At 45.9% G+C, this 15281-nt stretch overlaps 9 protein-coding genes across 9 annotated transcripts; 4 read left to right on the top strand and 5 right to left on the bottom strand.

Moving 5' to 3' along the window:
• Positions 1–77: 77 nt before the first annotated feature.
• Positions 78–1784, bottom strand: J056_003332 (Anthranilate synthase component 1; the record flags this gene model as incomplete). Its single annotated transcript, XM_009268555.1, has 5 exons — positions 78–109; positions 159–1304; positions 1354–1476; positions 1523–1718; positions 1767–1784. The coding sequence occupies 5 exons, from the start codon at positions 1782–1784 to the stop codon at positions 78–80; spliced, it is 1515 nt and encodes a 504-aa protein (XP_009266830.1).
• Positions 1785–1814: 30 nt separating this feature from the next.
• Positions 1815–3624, top strand: J056_003331 (DNA-directed RNA polymerase III subunit RPC3; the record flags this gene model as incomplete). The annotated part of the gene is made up of 4 exons (XM_009268554.1): positions 1815–1883; positions 1936–2583; positions 2628–2684; positions 2731–3624. The coding sequence occupies 4 exons, from the start codon at positions 1815–1817 to the stop codon at positions 3622–3624; spliced, it is 1668 nt and encodes a 555-aa protein (XP_009266829.1).
• A 1212-nt stretch (positions 3625–4836) lies between these two features.
• Positions 4837–6390, bottom strand: J056_003330 (uncharacterized protein; the record flags this gene model as incomplete). Its single annotated transcript, XM_009268553.1, has 8 exons — positions 4837–4896; positions 4942–5096; positions 5149–5251; positions 5300–5422; positions 5468–5616; positions 5661–6145; positions 6205–6264; positions 6308–6390. The coding sequence occupies 8 exons, from the start codon at positions 6388–6390 to the stop codon at positions 4837–4839; spliced, it is 1218 nt and encodes a 405-aa protein (XP_009266828.1).
• A 63-nt stretch (positions 6391–6453) lies between these two features.
• J056_003329 (Cytoplasmic tRNA 2-thiolation protein 1) lies at positions 6454–7530 on the top strand (the record flags this gene model as incomplete). The annotated part of the gene is made up of 1 exon (XM_009268552.1): positions 6454–7530. One exon carries the CDS (start codon positions 6454–6456, stop codon positions 7528–7530), a length of 1077 nt encoding a protein of 358 aa, XP_009266827.1.
• Positions 7531–7633: 103 nt separating this feature from the next.
• Positions 7634–8162, top strand: J056_003328 (DNA-directed RNA polymerase I subunit RPA12; the record flags this gene model as incomplete). The annotated part of the gene is made up of 3 exons (XM_009268551.1): positions 7634–7930; positions 7979–8039; positions 8128–8162. 3 exons carry the CDS (start codon positions 7634–7636, stop codon positions 8160–8162), a joined length of 393 nt encoding a protein of 130 aa, XP_009266826.1.
• Positions 8163–8421: 259 nt separating this feature from the next.
• Positions 8422–10835, bottom strand: J056_003327 (Peroxisomal membrane protein PMP27; the record flags this gene model as incomplete). Its single annotated transcript, XM_009268550.1, has 6 exons — positions 8422–8700; positions 8759–9419; positions 9494–9578; positions 9981–10048; positions 10100–10210; positions 10264–10835. The coding sequence occupies 6 exons, from the start codon at positions 10833–10835 to the stop codon at positions 8422–8424; spliced, it is 1776 nt and encodes a 591-aa protein (XP_009266825.1).
• A 51-nt stretch (positions 10836–10886) lies between these two features.
• Positions 10887–11799, bottom strand: J056_003326 (uncharacterized protein; the record flags this gene model as incomplete). Its single annotated transcript, XM_009268549.1, has 2 exons — positions 10887–11507; positions 11557–11799. The coding sequence occupies 2 exons, from the start codon at positions 11797–11799 to the stop codon at positions 10887–10889; spliced, it is 864 nt and encodes a 287-aa protein (XP_009266824.1).
• Positions 11800–11955: 156 nt separating this feature from the next.
• J056_003325 (Septin-like protein spn2) lies at positions 11956–13028 on the bottom strand (the record flags this gene model as incomplete). The annotated part of the gene is made up of 3 exons (XM_009268548.1): positions 11956–12804; positions 12854–12911; positions 12955–13028. 3 exons carry the CDS (start codon positions 13026–13028, stop codon positions 11956–11958), a joined length of 981 nt encoding a protein of 326 aa, XP_009266823.1.
• A 244-nt stretch (positions 13029–13272) lies between these two features.
• Positions 13273–14935, top strand: J056_003324 (Nuclear distribution protein PAC1; the record flags this gene model as incomplete). The annotated part of the gene is made up of 4 exons (XM_009268547.1): positions 13273–13307; positions 13358–13520; positions 13572–14864; positions 14921–14935. 4 exons carry the CDS (start codon positions 13273–13275, stop codon positions 14933–14935), a joined length of 1506 nt encoding a protein of 501 aa, XP_009266822.1.
• Positions 14936–15281: the final 346 nt, after the last annotated feature.

Here is a 15281-nt window from a genome sequence, read left to right as displayed (position 1 = left end):
TCACCATCGCGCATCCATCGAGCACGGCCATGTTTCCATGTTATCTGTATTCATACATTAATTACATAGCGTCCTTTTTATAGTTCACCGTTAAGCATACGATAGTATTCTGTGTGCGTGTTAGAAGTATCAGGCAAACGCGGAAAACAACAACCTACCTTCGGCTTGATCTATGCATTTGACGTTACCCATAAGCTTGTTTATAGTCTCGATATACTCGTCCTCTTCAACACTGTCATACACAATCCCACCACCTGCTTGCAGGTATGCTACGCCATCTTTAAATGTCATGGTGCGGATAGCGATACACGTATCCATTTCATTATCTGCAAAATCAAATCTACCAGCTGCACCGGCGTATATTCCTCTGCGTTCACCCTCCAGCTCACCGATCAGCTCCATTGCCTTGACTTTTGGTGCACCGGACACGGTCCCAGCTGGAAAGATGGATCTGAAAGCATCGAAGCGAGACTTTCCTTCACGCAGCTGTCCAGATATCTGTGAAGTTAGGTGGATGACGTGAGAGAATCTTTCGACCTTCATCAGCTCGTCGACATTGACAGTCTCTGGTTTACAGACTCTGTTGACGTCATTTCTCGCCAAATCGACAAGCATAATGTGCTCAGCTCTATCCTTTTCAGATTGAGATAACTCTTCTCCCAGCCTCTCATCTTCCTCTTTAGTTTTACCTCTTTTGACAGTACCAGCAATTGCGTGGTTAAACACCTTGTTGTTCTCTACCCTGCAGAGCGTTTCAGGTGAAGCACCCACAAACCTTACACCTTCTGGGCTATCACCGTTGAAATCAAGATAGAACATGTGGGGGGATGGGTTGACAGTGCGCAGGTGTCTATAAACGTTGAATGGGTGAAGCTGCGTCGGTCTTGCTAGTCTTTGTGAAGGTACAGCTTGGATGATGTTACCCTTGTTGATGTGTTCCTTGAGAGATGTAACGAAGCCCTCGTATCCGGTCTTACCGACGTTACTGAAAGCTTCACCGGATTGACCAATCATTGGCTGGTAAGGACCCCTAGGCATTTGCTGATCCTCTAGCAATTCAACAGTCTTTCTAATCTTGTCAATTGCTACAGCGTACTTGGCTTGAAGGGTGACTTCATTGCAGTTATCTGGAACATTGACATGACTAACAACTTGGACTTTCTGGAAAACATGATCGAAGACAAGAATAGTGTCACAGATCATGAACATAGATTCAGGGATCCCGAGTGGATCTTTGAGTTCTCTTTTTGTCTTTGGTTCGAAGTGGTGAACACAATCGTAAGCGACGTAGCCAACAGCACCGCCTGAGCCAGGCATCGTTAGCTTTGTACATGAAAACCCAACAGGTCCTACCAGTGAAGGTGTCCAAGCCATCGACCTTAACATATTTGTACTTTCCAAGTTCCGCTTCAAGTGCAGGCATAGGATCACCAGAAATGTCCTCATTTGGGCCAGATTTCATAAGCTTGAGTGGGGCTTTAAACATTGATTAAAGGAAATACGCGATGACTATCAAACTCACAAGCACCAATGAAAGAGTATCTGCTACGCTCATTCGCAGCGACACTCTCGAGGAGGAAGCTGTGATTTGAGTTTTGTGATATTTTCAAGTAGGCGATTACAGGCGTAAGTAGATCTGCTTGTATGCTGGTGTACACAGGTACGCAATTCCCTTTCTGTTGATCGAGTACGAGTGAGCGCACATCTGCGAGACTTGGCTGAATTGAGGCGTGAGCGCAGCATACAGACTAGTACACGCCAAATACCTTGTAGATTGACGACATTTCTTCTTGACTTGTCGCGACCAAGAGGACATGGTCACCAAGGAGGCTTCTCGGTTGTGTGGAATAATTTTAGAGAATGATTTTGGTGTAGTAGTGTCTGTAAGTGCTGCATAGTATTCTGTAGTCCCAGTTTCTAACAGCCAGCTCCTAGCGTGTAGGCCAAGTTGTACTGGAGTTTGGTAGACTGCCATTGCCATTGATAGCGAGATACACTTCATTAAAACCAAAGCAAGTACGAGCAGCACTCTTGGTTCTCATTCAGCAGAATTGCATGTGGCATTGTCAATCTGATAACGAAGAATTCTACGAAACTAACACAGACGAGATACACGCTAGAGTTAGATTCGGGAGGTACATTGTCTACGCCGCAGAAAGCTTGAAAGATAAGCTGGAGAGTAGATGTGCTTCGGAAATGATCACAACTGTACTCCTCAACGGTAAATTGCGTCCGCACGATCTACTCGCAAGAATATCAACTGAAATCAGCGACACAACGAAAAAGAGAGTTCTCGTTAAACTCGTCAGATCAGCTGCACTTACTAAATCAACCAAAAACATGCACATCAGTCCCAGAGACAAAACACTCATATATGAAAAGGAGATTAAGCAGAGTACCTTCACAAAGACTCACATCCTTGGCCCTAAAGATATCAAAATGATCAAAGACCAGGCTGCTAGCAGGTTGTTCAGCGAGTTACAAGAGGAGCGTGGTGATACAATGCAGGATGACGGTACACGCGCTGGTATGAAGCGTAAGAATAAATCTGGAGACTCGGCTGAAGACTCCTACTCGATCGACGTATGTGCGACTACCTCCCCATCGCCTTTGCTGATCAAATACAGGAAAATGCCTACTTCCGTGTTAACTACGAGTACTATAACGTCAGACTGAGAAATCGAGTGAGTCTAAAATTACAAGTCTTGCCTTGCTAATGCACAGTCTCAGCTTATCGCTGCTGAAGCAGCCAAGCGCTGGAATGATCAGTCTGGCAAAATTGTGGATGCATTCTTGAGAGTTACCGAGGAAAACAAAAGAGACACTCACAATAACGTTCACGATCTACTATCAGAGACTATACCAATCCACCATGCAGCGAAATACGCACCGATGGAAAGCATCCTCAAAAAGGGCATAGTTTTGAGCAACAAAGAAGACAACCATGTAAAGCTGATTACTGAGTACTGTCAAATCTTATCATCTCAAGATTTCCCTGGACCGGCAGGAGCTTCGACCAGATTTTTGCAAAAAGCAGGTACTAGTAAAGAATACCAAGTTTGCTATGAAACCGTTTGCGCTCGTATCAAAAGATCACTCGTCGACAGCTTAGTCAGAGAGCAATTTGGAAACGAAGCAGCGCGTATCATCAACATAGTCTTGGAGAAAGGCAAGCTCGAAGAGAAACATATCTCAACTCTTGGGCTGCTCTCGATGAAAGAAACTAGAGAGACGATCGGCAAATTACAGACCAGCGGTTTACTTCAATTGCAGGAAGTGCCTAAATCTGCTGACCGAGCTGTGCATCGTACATTCTACCTATGGTATGTTGATCTTCCCAAAGCCTATTTGGCTTTGTCTGCTAAGCTGTACAAGACTATAGCCAATTTGATAGAGAGAAAGCGACGCGAAAGAAGCATCAGAGCAGATGTGCTTGCAAGAGCCGACAGGAGAGACGTTAGGGAAGACGCGTCTCTTCTGGCCAAATCTGATCAAGATAGATTGGCAGAACTCAAACACATCATTGAAATGCTTGATGTTGCAATTCTCAGATCTGATGTCGCAACCTTTGTTCTCAAGGACTTGCCAGGCGGTCCTACTTCCCAATTTAGTCTCGGGGAGTAAAAAATATAGATTTAATTTATCAATTGTTGTTATTATTATGCAGGTATACTGTAATTTTGGTTGAAATACAAGTGTCTTACAGTAATCGAGGCAATCTTGTATATCATTAGGGCTTATTGTGGTATCTCGATTACTGCAGTTCCTGTCCATTTCAATCAGAAAGTCATATTAGCGCTCACTATCGATTATCCTTCATAACGTATTCATTCTTATAATAACTTGCAACAGTACGATAAGCCTCATCAAGATTTATAACACCTTTGTAGTACTATTTATGAGAAATTTGATGAGTGTGCAGTTTGAACTCGTCTATTCTGTAGGGATCTGTAAATTACTTGTACAGTCTCGACTCTTCTCATACATCAGCGTTTTACCCTCTTAATAACGCTCAAAAAGTCCTCCATATGAACTTTGAATATTCCCAAACACATAAATGTCTTTTTTTTTTTCTTGTAGTTCCGTTGATAACTGAATAGTTTACATAATTCGCGTGACTTGGCTTTTTGTGAGCCTTTTTCACTATTTGCTATTTCAACAGTTAGGTCTGATATTGTGAACCAGCTACACACAGCGGCCAGTATCAGTGCAAATCCAACTCAGGGCTGGGGAAGGAGACGCACACTTTGTCACGTAATGTGCGCGTTTGGATCATAATATTTCCAGCTTGGGATATTCTCCGTGTAAGGTTATTTCATCATTTACGATTCTATTCCCATTGGCTTTTATTTTGAGTCTTCGCAGGTTTAGAAGATGCGCTAAAACCTTGTGGATTCCAACGGTTACCAATGTTTCCAATTCTTGTTTGACGTTTGCTGACCTATTATTCACATTTAGTGACTTTTTGTAATTCAGCTAATGACGCACACTACTCGATCAGTCAGCCCGAGGGTTGTGGGGATGTCGATTAATAGGCTTATAAATTGACCAGAATCCTCGAAAGTAACTTCACAGTCGCTCTCGTCGACCTTAAACCCTGTTGGTTTAGAGCGCGGCAGGGGAGGCGCAGCATGTTACATCCGTAGCCATCGAGGTAGCTGAAAAGTATTGAATCAATTTCCAGTGATAGGTTTTGTAGCCGCTTCATCGAAAAGTGGTGATGATGATTAAAGAGTGTTCTCAGGGACTGCTTTTGAATAAAAATCGCGTGATATTATAAGTGAGACTTTAATATAAATACAACACTCACGAAACTAGCATCTCATTGGCTCAGTTTTAGTCATCTTGCCCGCCGTGATAGATTTCGTGACCTTTAGATTCGAAGCGGCTGTTGAACTGAGTAAAGGTGAGCAGCAGCGTGATAATAAGCGGCTTACTCACATTCAGAAGATCATTTATATCCCTAACCCAGTCATCCTGTGCGCGCCCAAGTCTGTCCAAGGCGCTCTGCGCGAGTTGTTTTTCTGAAGGCAGTCGAGGAGTGCTGGTTCTGCTCTCAGGATCGTACTGAGCAGCTCTATTGATTGACGGGAGAGCTGTGCCATGTTAGCCTGTTCACCTCGATTCTACATCCTACACCCCACTTACGGAAAGGCGACATTGCTATTTGGATATAATTGTCGTTTTCAAGTTGCATCACTTCGCGTCCGTCCAGTGATACATCCGGTTTGCTTCTTGCTTTAGAGGACATCTGTACATTCAGTGAGCAAGTATGGCAGCCGGATCGGCGTTGACTCACCCTTAGCTGCACTGTCGAGTCAGACGGGAGAATGACAGGTCTGAAGCTGAGGCTTCGTGGGCAAATAGGGGTGAGTACAATGGACTGTACGCAGGGATGAACTAGTGGACCACCCGCAGATAGCTGGGGAGAGTGAGTTGTATCACTCAAACACCACACGTAACTCACCGAGTAGGCCGATGAGCCAGTGGGGGTAGAGACAATCAAGCCATCCGCTACAGCTTCAGTGAGTGGCATCCCATCTACGTATATCTCAATCTGCACTAGATGAGGATATCGCCCGCGATGGAGCGCCACTTCGTTGAGGACATGCGACACTTCGGGGTGGGGTTAGAATGGCGATATTTTATGCAACACTAACCATCCAAATCATCAATAAGCCTTCCGGAAGCGTCGTGAAGAGTGCACATAAGCCTCATGCGCTTTATAACGGAAACGGTCGAGTTGAAAACATCGTCGATCGCGCTTTTGTATGTGTTCACATGGAAGGGAAGCAGGAAACCGAGAGTGCCAGTGCTAAAGGAAAGCACAGGAGGCACGGGGCCAGTTGGAAAGAGGGAAGCGGTGTGCAAAGCTGTGCCATCGCCTCCTAGTGTAATGGCAAAATCCACTTTAGAGAGGAGGGTAGATTCGTTGGCTTGAGAGGCTGTATATAGACCGTGTATTCCATGCACAGCTGCTAGCTCACGGCTCACGCCATCCTCTACTATAATGTTGGTGTCTGAAAATTTTGACCTGATATGGTTTATGACGTGATGCATTGCATTTGAGGAGCTTTCACTGTGTGATTTCTTGACGAGGAGGATATTGCGGGGTTGAGATATCCACTTCAAGCTGTGATTTCCGCTGGAACGACAGAATGAGAAGAGCGGGGAGAAAAGGAGAAGGATGAGACAGACCCGAACATGGAACCAACGGACTGAGTGACGTGTGGAACTCTCTTGCTCCCAGCTTCTTTGTTGAGCCTGGTATTGTGAGATAGGCTATGCAGCTACAGATAGCGCGTACCTTCCAAGCGGGCGCAATTCAAAGTCAACCTTATTTGGAAGGAATTCTAAAGCAGGTTTGAGTCTGTTTAGACTGCGAAACATTCCAATTGATTTGCAGATCGCCGTTGAGTTGCAACAGAACTTCCATCACTAAAATATCTAAAAATGCCACCGAGGCCGTGTCAGCTATGCAGCAACAACAGAGCAATGATTAAGCGTCCAAAGACTGGACAGCAGGTTTGCAAGGAATGCTTCTTCTTTGCGTTTGAGGAGGAAATACACAAGACGATAAGCGATGCAAATACTTTTAAACGAGGAGAGCGCGTAGCGATTGGAGCATCTGGTGGAAAAGACTCAACAGTACTCGCGCATGTTATGAAAACACTCAACGAGAGACACGATTATGGCCTCGAGCTCTTCTTGCTATCGATTGACGAAGGTATTACCGGCTATAGAGACGATAGTTTGGAAACGGTTAAGAGGAATAAGGAGCAGTATCAATTGCCACTCAAGATACTCAGCTACAACGAGCTCTATGGCTGGACTATGGATCGTATAGTGGAGGCAGTAGGCAAGAAGAATAACTGCACTTTCTGTGGCGTGTTCCGTAGACAGGCGCTCGATAGAGGTGCATCGAGTTTGAACATCAGCCACATCGTCACCGGTCACAACGCGGACGATGTTGCAGAGACAGTACTGATGAACATCCTCAGAGGCGATGTGAGCAGACTGGGGAGGTGTGTTGAGATAACAACTCGCGGAGAAGACACTATCAACAGATCAAAACCATTCAAATACACTTACGAGAAGGAAATTGTCATGTATGCTTACTTCAAGAAACTAGACTACTTCTCCACAGAGTGTATCTATTCTCCAGAAGCGTATCGAGGTTTTGCTAGAACATATATCAAAGACCTGGAAGCACTGCGACCATCTACGATTATCGACATTATTCACTCTGCTGAGAACATACGGATATCAGAAGTAGTTCAGGATGCGTTGCCTAAGCAACAGAAGTGTCAGAGGTGTGGTTACATATCATCGAACGAACTGTGTAAGGCATGTGTCTTGCTGCAGGGGCTGGAAAAGGGCACTGCCAAGATGGCCATTGGAAGCAAAGCCAAGCACGTTTCTCAAGAAGTATCAAGCGACACACGCACGATCCCCATGTTCAAGATGCCAGACCAGCAGGTTCGTAACAATCAAACGAACCAAACGAATCAAGCAAAACAATCAGTGTAAAATAAATTACCTCATGACATAGCACATTGTATAGAAGCACATTTTATTATATTTTCAATTTCAAATGCCTTGATTATCTTGCACTCTAACCAAAAGAGAAGACATGAGCAACAGGATCGGAAGTTTATTATTCTGCGAGCGTTGTGGGAGTCTTCTCAATCCGCCAGCGGACGATGACAAGATAAATTGTGAAGAGTGTGGATTAGTAGAGAATGGTGCAGGTGTGTTGGGAGTTAAGTGGGTATACGAATACTGGCTAATCAGATTGCAAAACGCAGCGTACGAAAACTTGAACATTGAAACGCGTTCACATCCAAACGCATTTCCCTCCGCACTCCACCTCAAGAAGTCGCTCGTTGTGAATACGCTTGCAGACGGTGCGAAAGCGACGGGAGCGGAGGTGACTAATGACACAATACTACAGATTTAGCTGACAATAGTCCTTTAGATTGATGAGAAGTGTCCAAGCTGCGGACACGACAAGGCTACGTTCCAAACTTTACAACTGCGTGAGTTTTGTGAGGGTAGTGTAGCACTAGCTACAATCACCACACTCCCTCCACTCCCATAAATCCCTTACTGACAATACTCCTCCAGGCTCGGCTGACGAAGGGTGCGTATACACAGTTTAGGATTCAATCGATCGAGCTATCGAGAAATCTCGCATAGCAACTTAATCAACTAACAAAACAACGCGCAGATCTACTGTTTTTTATACGTGCACGAAATGTGAATACAAATGGTCGCAAAACAACTAGCCAAGCTATGTGGATAGACAGACAATGTGTACTTTTAGAATATATTTATAAAGTTTGAATGTTTGAATTGATAATTTTATAACGTATCGTGGTATCTCATTTTGGTGGTATAAACACTGCACAATGTACCGTCTCATATCTGCTCAGCAAACTGGAAAATGAAAGGCTCGAGCAACTCAACGAGCCACTTATTGGTATAAATGTGTCCGGACTCCCTGTACAGCGCACCGATATATGCTTCGAATACATCAGCCTTTCTCTTGGGATGAAGTGTGCGAGAACCGCGTAGTTTATCAAACAATCCATAAAGATCGCTGAAGAAGCTGAAAAAGTTGTTGGTTACCAGCTTTCGTCTAAGTTTGGTGAGATCCCATGGCTGGTATTTAGGGAATTTGTCGAATATCGCGTCTGTCTGGGGATGATAATTTAGTCTGAATCCTCTCAATCCACAAGCAACCCAACCAACTCACTACTATGGTCTCCAAAACGGTGTCGCCGAGAAACTCCAATCTCTCATTGTCGAATATGGATTGCTGTCTCGGGTATAAACATCGCGGTGTGAGTGTCTCAAAGATTCCTTTATCAGAAAGCCAAGGAAGTGGGGGTGGGTAGTGTGAGGGGAAGCTGGGCATGCTCTGGATAGCCTCGTGGAACTGCAGCTCATGGTGACCGACGTCTAGGCCTAATTCAGCCATTGGTCGATCAACCTTCTTTGTGTTGTGCACCTGCGCCTTTATTCTGAGTATTCTGAGGAAATGATACCGCTCGCTCTTGTAGGGATCCTCCATGTCGTTTTCAAAGTGGTTGACAATGTTCGATAGGGTAGAAACGAGATCTGTAAGTGCAAAATCGTTGTTTGGGGAGGTTTTAGTGGTGTTCGTGGTACTACTAGTGGGTGGGGAGGGGTTATCCTGCGAGGACATGGTGGTTTCCCCAGTATCGCACATGGAAAGGTCGCCGAAAGAAGCCTCTACAGCCTGCACCCAGTTCTCCTCGCTCTCATCACTCCCACTCTCGCTGTCGCTGTCGTCGAGTGAGATAACCTGGCTGGTGCACCTCTTAGGGTCATGCACAGCGAGTTGAATGTGCGGGTGATACACATCGTGCAGCCACTTGACGAGTTTATCGTGGCTTAGTTCGCGGTAGATAGCCCCAATGAAAATGAGAACGGTGAGACAACGCTGAGGTCACTCTCGCCCACTCACGCGTACAAAGCCCTCTTCTTGCGCTCCTCGGATTTGAGTTCAGACACACCAAGACTGTCGAGCAGACAAGCGAGCAGCGCGGGTGCTGTGAGGTGCATCAAGACTGCTCCAACGTCCAAATTGGGATGGTTGCAGCAGATATAGTCTAGCTGTTATGAATTGTGCATTAGACAGTGCGCAATCCCCGCTATTCCAACCAAGGAAATTTTACCAGAAATGCATTCAATAACCCCTCGCCGATCCTCACTAGCCATTTCTCTTGCTCGAGACACTGCACTATTATGCTGGGTGATAGCGGAGGTAATACTGCTGCTTCAAAATATTTATCCAGACTTATAATGCTCATTCGGCCTATTCTAATCTAAAACTGTATTTGTGTATATTCGGTAGTGGAAGAAGGACATGACGCTGGAATGATAAATGTTTGAAATTGAAATCAGATATTTGTACAGATGCTCATTAAGATTCACATTCCAGCTCTACTTACTAGCTGTAACCGTACTAGCGCTGGCAGAGTGCCATTGGGACTGTAAGCCCATAAGTGAAGTAACGAGGCTGAGGGGGTTGGTTAAGTAAGCAATTAGTACGCCAGAGACTCCGACTCACCCTGCTGCGCCAACGAAACCTTCGTTGATATTAAACAGATCGAGACCCTTAACAGGAATGAGCAGATTGAGGGCATCTTCAAGCATGGCTTTGCGTGAAGAAGCGCGTTGGCTGTAAAGGTAGTGAGTAAGAGCATAAAGTCCGCCAATCAGCAAAGAGCCCACCTAACGACCCTTTCAACGTTAGCATTACCATCTTTCTCATCGCTCAGAGCTTGTCTACGAGCCTTGAGGAGGGTGCGCGACAGCATCTGCTCCTTGTAAGCGCCAGAGAGAACACCAGAGAGTAAGCCGAGTGCCCAGAACGTGTAAGCGTTTCTGATGAATCTCTCATTGGTAGATTTCTGCACGCAGCGTATCTTAGTAGAATGTAACCAAATCAACCCATCAAAAGAGAGGAAGATAGTGTAGTTGAGGTTCCTAATCACGGAGAGCGATCTGGCGATTATGTCGTTGTTGCTCGTGCCGTCGAGCGTCTTGAGTGCTGCTGTGAGCGTTTCAACTGGCTTGCCGAGACGCATCAGCTTCCTCGATGTACTCAAAACACCCTTGATGGCATCGAGACTGACACCTGCGAATGTGCCCTGTGGAATACCGTAGCGCGAGTAGAACCACGCGAGTAAACGTGCTGCGTATTGCGCCGTGCGATACACTTTATCTCTACCATTAGTGTATTTCAACAACTCTAATGAGTTTGTAACGTTGGCGTTGATTTTCAGTGAGTTTAGTGCGTTCATAGTGGTGTGCGAGTGAGAGGCTAATCTGGTGATGCACCGTCATACACCCGGTTATCCGGTCGCGTGAAAATTATTTAATTTACAGTCACTTTCATACCACTTGTGTATTCTAGATAGACATTTGTAGTCTGCGTCTACTACCTTCACCTTTGGCTGTGTCTCTGGCGACAATCTCACTAACACAGACACATCGCGCAACGTCATCGATAATGAATAGAGGTAGAGCAGCTCCTCCCCACTCAGACTTCCCCCAAAAGCCTTCAAATCCCCCCACGTCGGAAGTCCCGGGTGCTTTGGTATCTTGTTAATGACGCCACGTAAAAACGAGGTGGATGGGTTGCATGTGTTGGTATCTTTGACCAGCGGGTAGATGTGCTGTATATCCAAGGGATCGCTGTATAGCTGGTAGTACTTTATAGCCCGCATAACGCCGCTATCGTTGAGCGCTTCCTGTAGTCTACCGGCTATTGTCTCACTATCCATTCTCACTTTCCTGCCTTTAGAAAACACAGTGAGAAACTTACTATCACCATCTATCAATCCAGATAGCTCTTCCAGCTGCTCCTGCCTGCTTTCCGAGAACAAGCGCTCGCTCTGGAAGCTACACTTGAGCTTCATACGCGAGTGTCTCAGACCCACAGAGAGTGGATTAGGAAGAGATGCCCATTTTGGCTACTGAGAGTGAGCTGACTGATGCCAAAACATATGATCAACCACCCACCTTTATTTCCACCACCAAATCATACTCCTTGATAAGATTTTCAGTGACTTGGGCTGAGGTTGTGAGGTGATATGCGTTGTCAGGATCCAGCGCTTTCAGCTGGTCATTATCCACACTCAGAAACTGCGCAGGATTGAGCCACGGTAAAATTTTCCTGATAACATCGTCGTACTCCTCCTCGCTATCGATACACCCTTCTCCATCCTTATCCATCCTCACTCTGAGAAGCATATCACTGTCCATTTTAAACAGCACATTCCCTGCACCCTTACTAAAGACACTCATCATGGTTAAATTCAACAAGCATTGTATATGTAAAAGGAATTAGACAAGACAAGTGAAAATCTTAACACAATCAAGTGGCTCATTGGCTCATTTCAGGGTATATCAAACACATACTCATGGAGAAGCAGTTTCTTGAGGCTTAGACGGGGTGTTAGCCTGGTTCTTGAGAGCGAGCAGCTGCTTCGATCTAAAAGCCTCGTAGTGGATTTGCGCAGTAGTTTCGATGAGATCTTGTAGGTGAGTTCTAGTGAGGAAGTTACGAAGCTTAACAAATTCGCAGTGGTCTTCATTCTCAACATCAATCACGCCCCAACGCGTTTTACGCCCTCTAACCTGATTGCCGTTAACGTTGAGAGTCTTCTGTGAGCCAATAATAGCGAAAGGGAGAGTTTCGCGGACACCTTCGTTGATGTCTCTCTCGTCTCTATCGTCGTCTTCGGCGTCAAAAGGATACATTTTAATCTGGTGGTAAGCCAATTCAGAAGCGATTCTCGACTTGAACGCTTCACGCTCGGTTAAGGTTAAAGAGTCAGATTTGGCGATGACAGGTATAACGTTGACGACTTCAGCCAACTTTTTCATGACAATAACGTCGATAGGGCGTAAACTATGGCCAGAGGGGTTGATAAAGTAGACACAAGCGTGTACTCGGGTGTCTACAATGTACTTGTCACGCATCGCAGTGAGTTCCTTACGGAGGTAAGCAGAGTGCTGGTCTTTGATATATTTGACGATAGGTTCCCAGCAGCCATCATTGTTTACGTGATCGCCGAAGCCAGGGGTGTCTACGATGTTTAAGCGGAGTCGAACGCCATTTTCCTGGACAACGTGGGAGACAGTCTGAATTTCAGTGGTAGAGCGTGATTGCTCGTCGGGGTTCAAGCGTCCCTTTGAATCGATCAGCTGTGATGCGAATAGCGTGTTTACTAGAGTGGATTTTCCGAGACCAGTTTGGCCGACGACCTGAGAGCGGGGTGAGTGAGATTTGATTGATTCCGAGGCTTCTACGGACCATAACATTAAATTGAAAACCACGCTTGAGAAGTTTAGTCTCGATTTGGCGGGTAATGCTGTGTGCTGTCAGATAGTCCCTGTGATTTATACAAAACCCACGAATCGAATCCAACATACTGGCCTGGGTTTAGATTGTTTATCACTGGTGACGCTGACGCTGTTGCTGCTGCCATCGATTCCTCTCTCTTCGTCGTCGTGACTCAAGACGCTAATCAGTGTGCACAGACTAAAAATCACCTTTAAACATTCCAAGCAAATTTTAATCAATTTTCCACCAATCGACTTGCTTATTTTCCTCGGCGTATATTGCTCATCTCTACATCTCCTCCTTCTCCTCCAATTCCCCCTTCACGCCTCTCCAACACCGATGACGCGCTCTAAACCATAACAACCATCACTGATATTTTATTTCGAGAGATGTCACCCCTATCTGATCGGCAAAGGGACGAGCTGTGCGTGGCTATCTCCCATATCTTTTTTCGCTCGCTCATCTATAATCTAGCCACAAATCTCTACTCGACTATCTCCAGTCTTGCGGATACGAAGACAGTGCACGCGCTTTAAGGCTGGATGCTGGCTTGGACGATATTAAGCTCGATCCCACTGCAAAATACGCCGGTTTATTGGAGAAAAAGTGGACTTCGGTGATTAGATTGCAGAGGAAGGTGCGCTGAGCGTGATTAGCGGCGTGTACTCCCCTCACTCCCTCCCTACAGGTCATGGAACTTGAATCCAAGAATTCCCAGCTTTCCAGCGAACTTTCTACCCCTGCAATGGCCACAAAGAGGCACAATACGGCCCACTTCCTCCCTTCACTCCCCAAGCACACCCTCTCAGGCCACAGATCTGCCGTTGTTGCTCTCTCTTTCCACCCAAAGTTCGTCCTCTTAGCGTCGGCTTCAGACGATTGTTCAGTGAAGATCTGGGACTGGGATGTGGGAGAGTGTGAGCGTACGCTTAAAGGGCACACAAAGGCAGTGCTTGACGTAGACTACGACGCTACCGGCACACTCCTCGCCAGCTGCTCCTCAGACACCTCCATCAAGCTATGGGATGCGCTAGGCGAGTACTCCAATACCAAGACACTCTACGGCCACGACGAGAGTGTGAGCTGCGTGCGCTTCCTCAGTGATAGCAACACCAACACGCTCATTTCGTGTGGAAGAGATGAATCAATCCGCTTCTGGGATGTGCATACAGGTTACTGCACTCGCTCTATACACCCTCACTCTGATTGGATCAGAGTCGTGCTCCCGTCGGATGACTCGAGCTTGCTCGCTACCGCTTCCTCTGATCAGACTGCAATGGTTGTCGATACCGCTACAGGCACCACTGTGAGCGAATTGAGAGGCCATGAGCATGTCGTCGAGTCTGTCGCTTGGGCCCCAACCACCTCAATTGCTAATATCCACCAATTGATAGGCGAAAGTGGTACTGGTAGTAATCGGGATAACCGTGCTAGTGGAAGTGCGAGCACCAATGGGATACCTAATAACAAGACCCACTCACAATCGCAATCACAATCTCGCAACAGATACTTAGCCACAGCATCGCGTGATAAGTCTGTCAAACTGTGGGATACTTCGTCGTTCCAATGTGTGTATACCTTCAATGGACATGACAATTGGGTGAAGAGCATAGTGTTCCACCCAGTTGGAACCCATTTACTCTCCTGCTCAGAAGACAAGTCAATCAAGATATGGGATCTCGCAACGGGCCGGTGCACGCGGACTATCGAAGCTGCACACAGGAATTTCGTCAACACTCTCAGTTGGGGGAGACAAGCGATGCCTGAAGTTGGAGTGAGCAAGAGCATGGGTTTGGGTAAAAACAACAACAACAATCTTAATCGGAGGTTCAGCATGCCTCATCCTCCCCCAACCATGCGTTCGATGAGTAGTGGCGATGTCTTGCGTAGTGTTCACCAGCGAGAAGAAGAAAAAGAAGAACACACTGTGATACGACCACTGAATGTGATCGCTTCTGCTAGCTCAGATGGGACTATTAAGGTGGGTGAAGCGTACAATGTGGATTATTGAAGCGTTTACTAACGATGTTTTTGTAGATTTGGACACCTTGAAAGAGATGGAAAATGATCACGTTTTGCTCCTCTTTTAAATGTTAATCTCGTTCCACACTCCTTTGATCTCGTTCTAAGTTTCGTTCTCCTCGTCGTTCCTTTTTTGCCCCCTCGAAACAACTCTAGACTACTCTACACCACGTCAAGATACAAGATACAAGATACCCAGCCGATAATCAATAATCAATAATACGGAAAACTTTAATATTTCTGCATACAAATTGTTACAAGCAATACATTTGATAGTTTTTACTTGTCCTGTGTTTTGTGTCTAGTCGATACCACCACGCCATCATAATACGCGGGCTTCGAACGGCAGCAGGGCGGCTAAAACCGAGAAATCCGA

The sequence above is a fragment of the Wallemia ichthyophaga genome (genome assembly GCF_000400465.1).
Source record: "Wallemia ichthyophaga EXF-994 unplaced genomic scaffold scaffold4, whole genome shotgun sequence".
Classification (NCBI taxonomy): domain Eukaryota; kingdom Fungi; phylum Basidiomycota; class Wallemiomycetes; order Wallemiales; family Wallemiaceae; genus Wallemia; species Wallemia ichthyophaga.
Note: the sequence above shows the minus strand (reverse complement) of the source record. Positions and strands in the feature narration are given on the sequence as shown.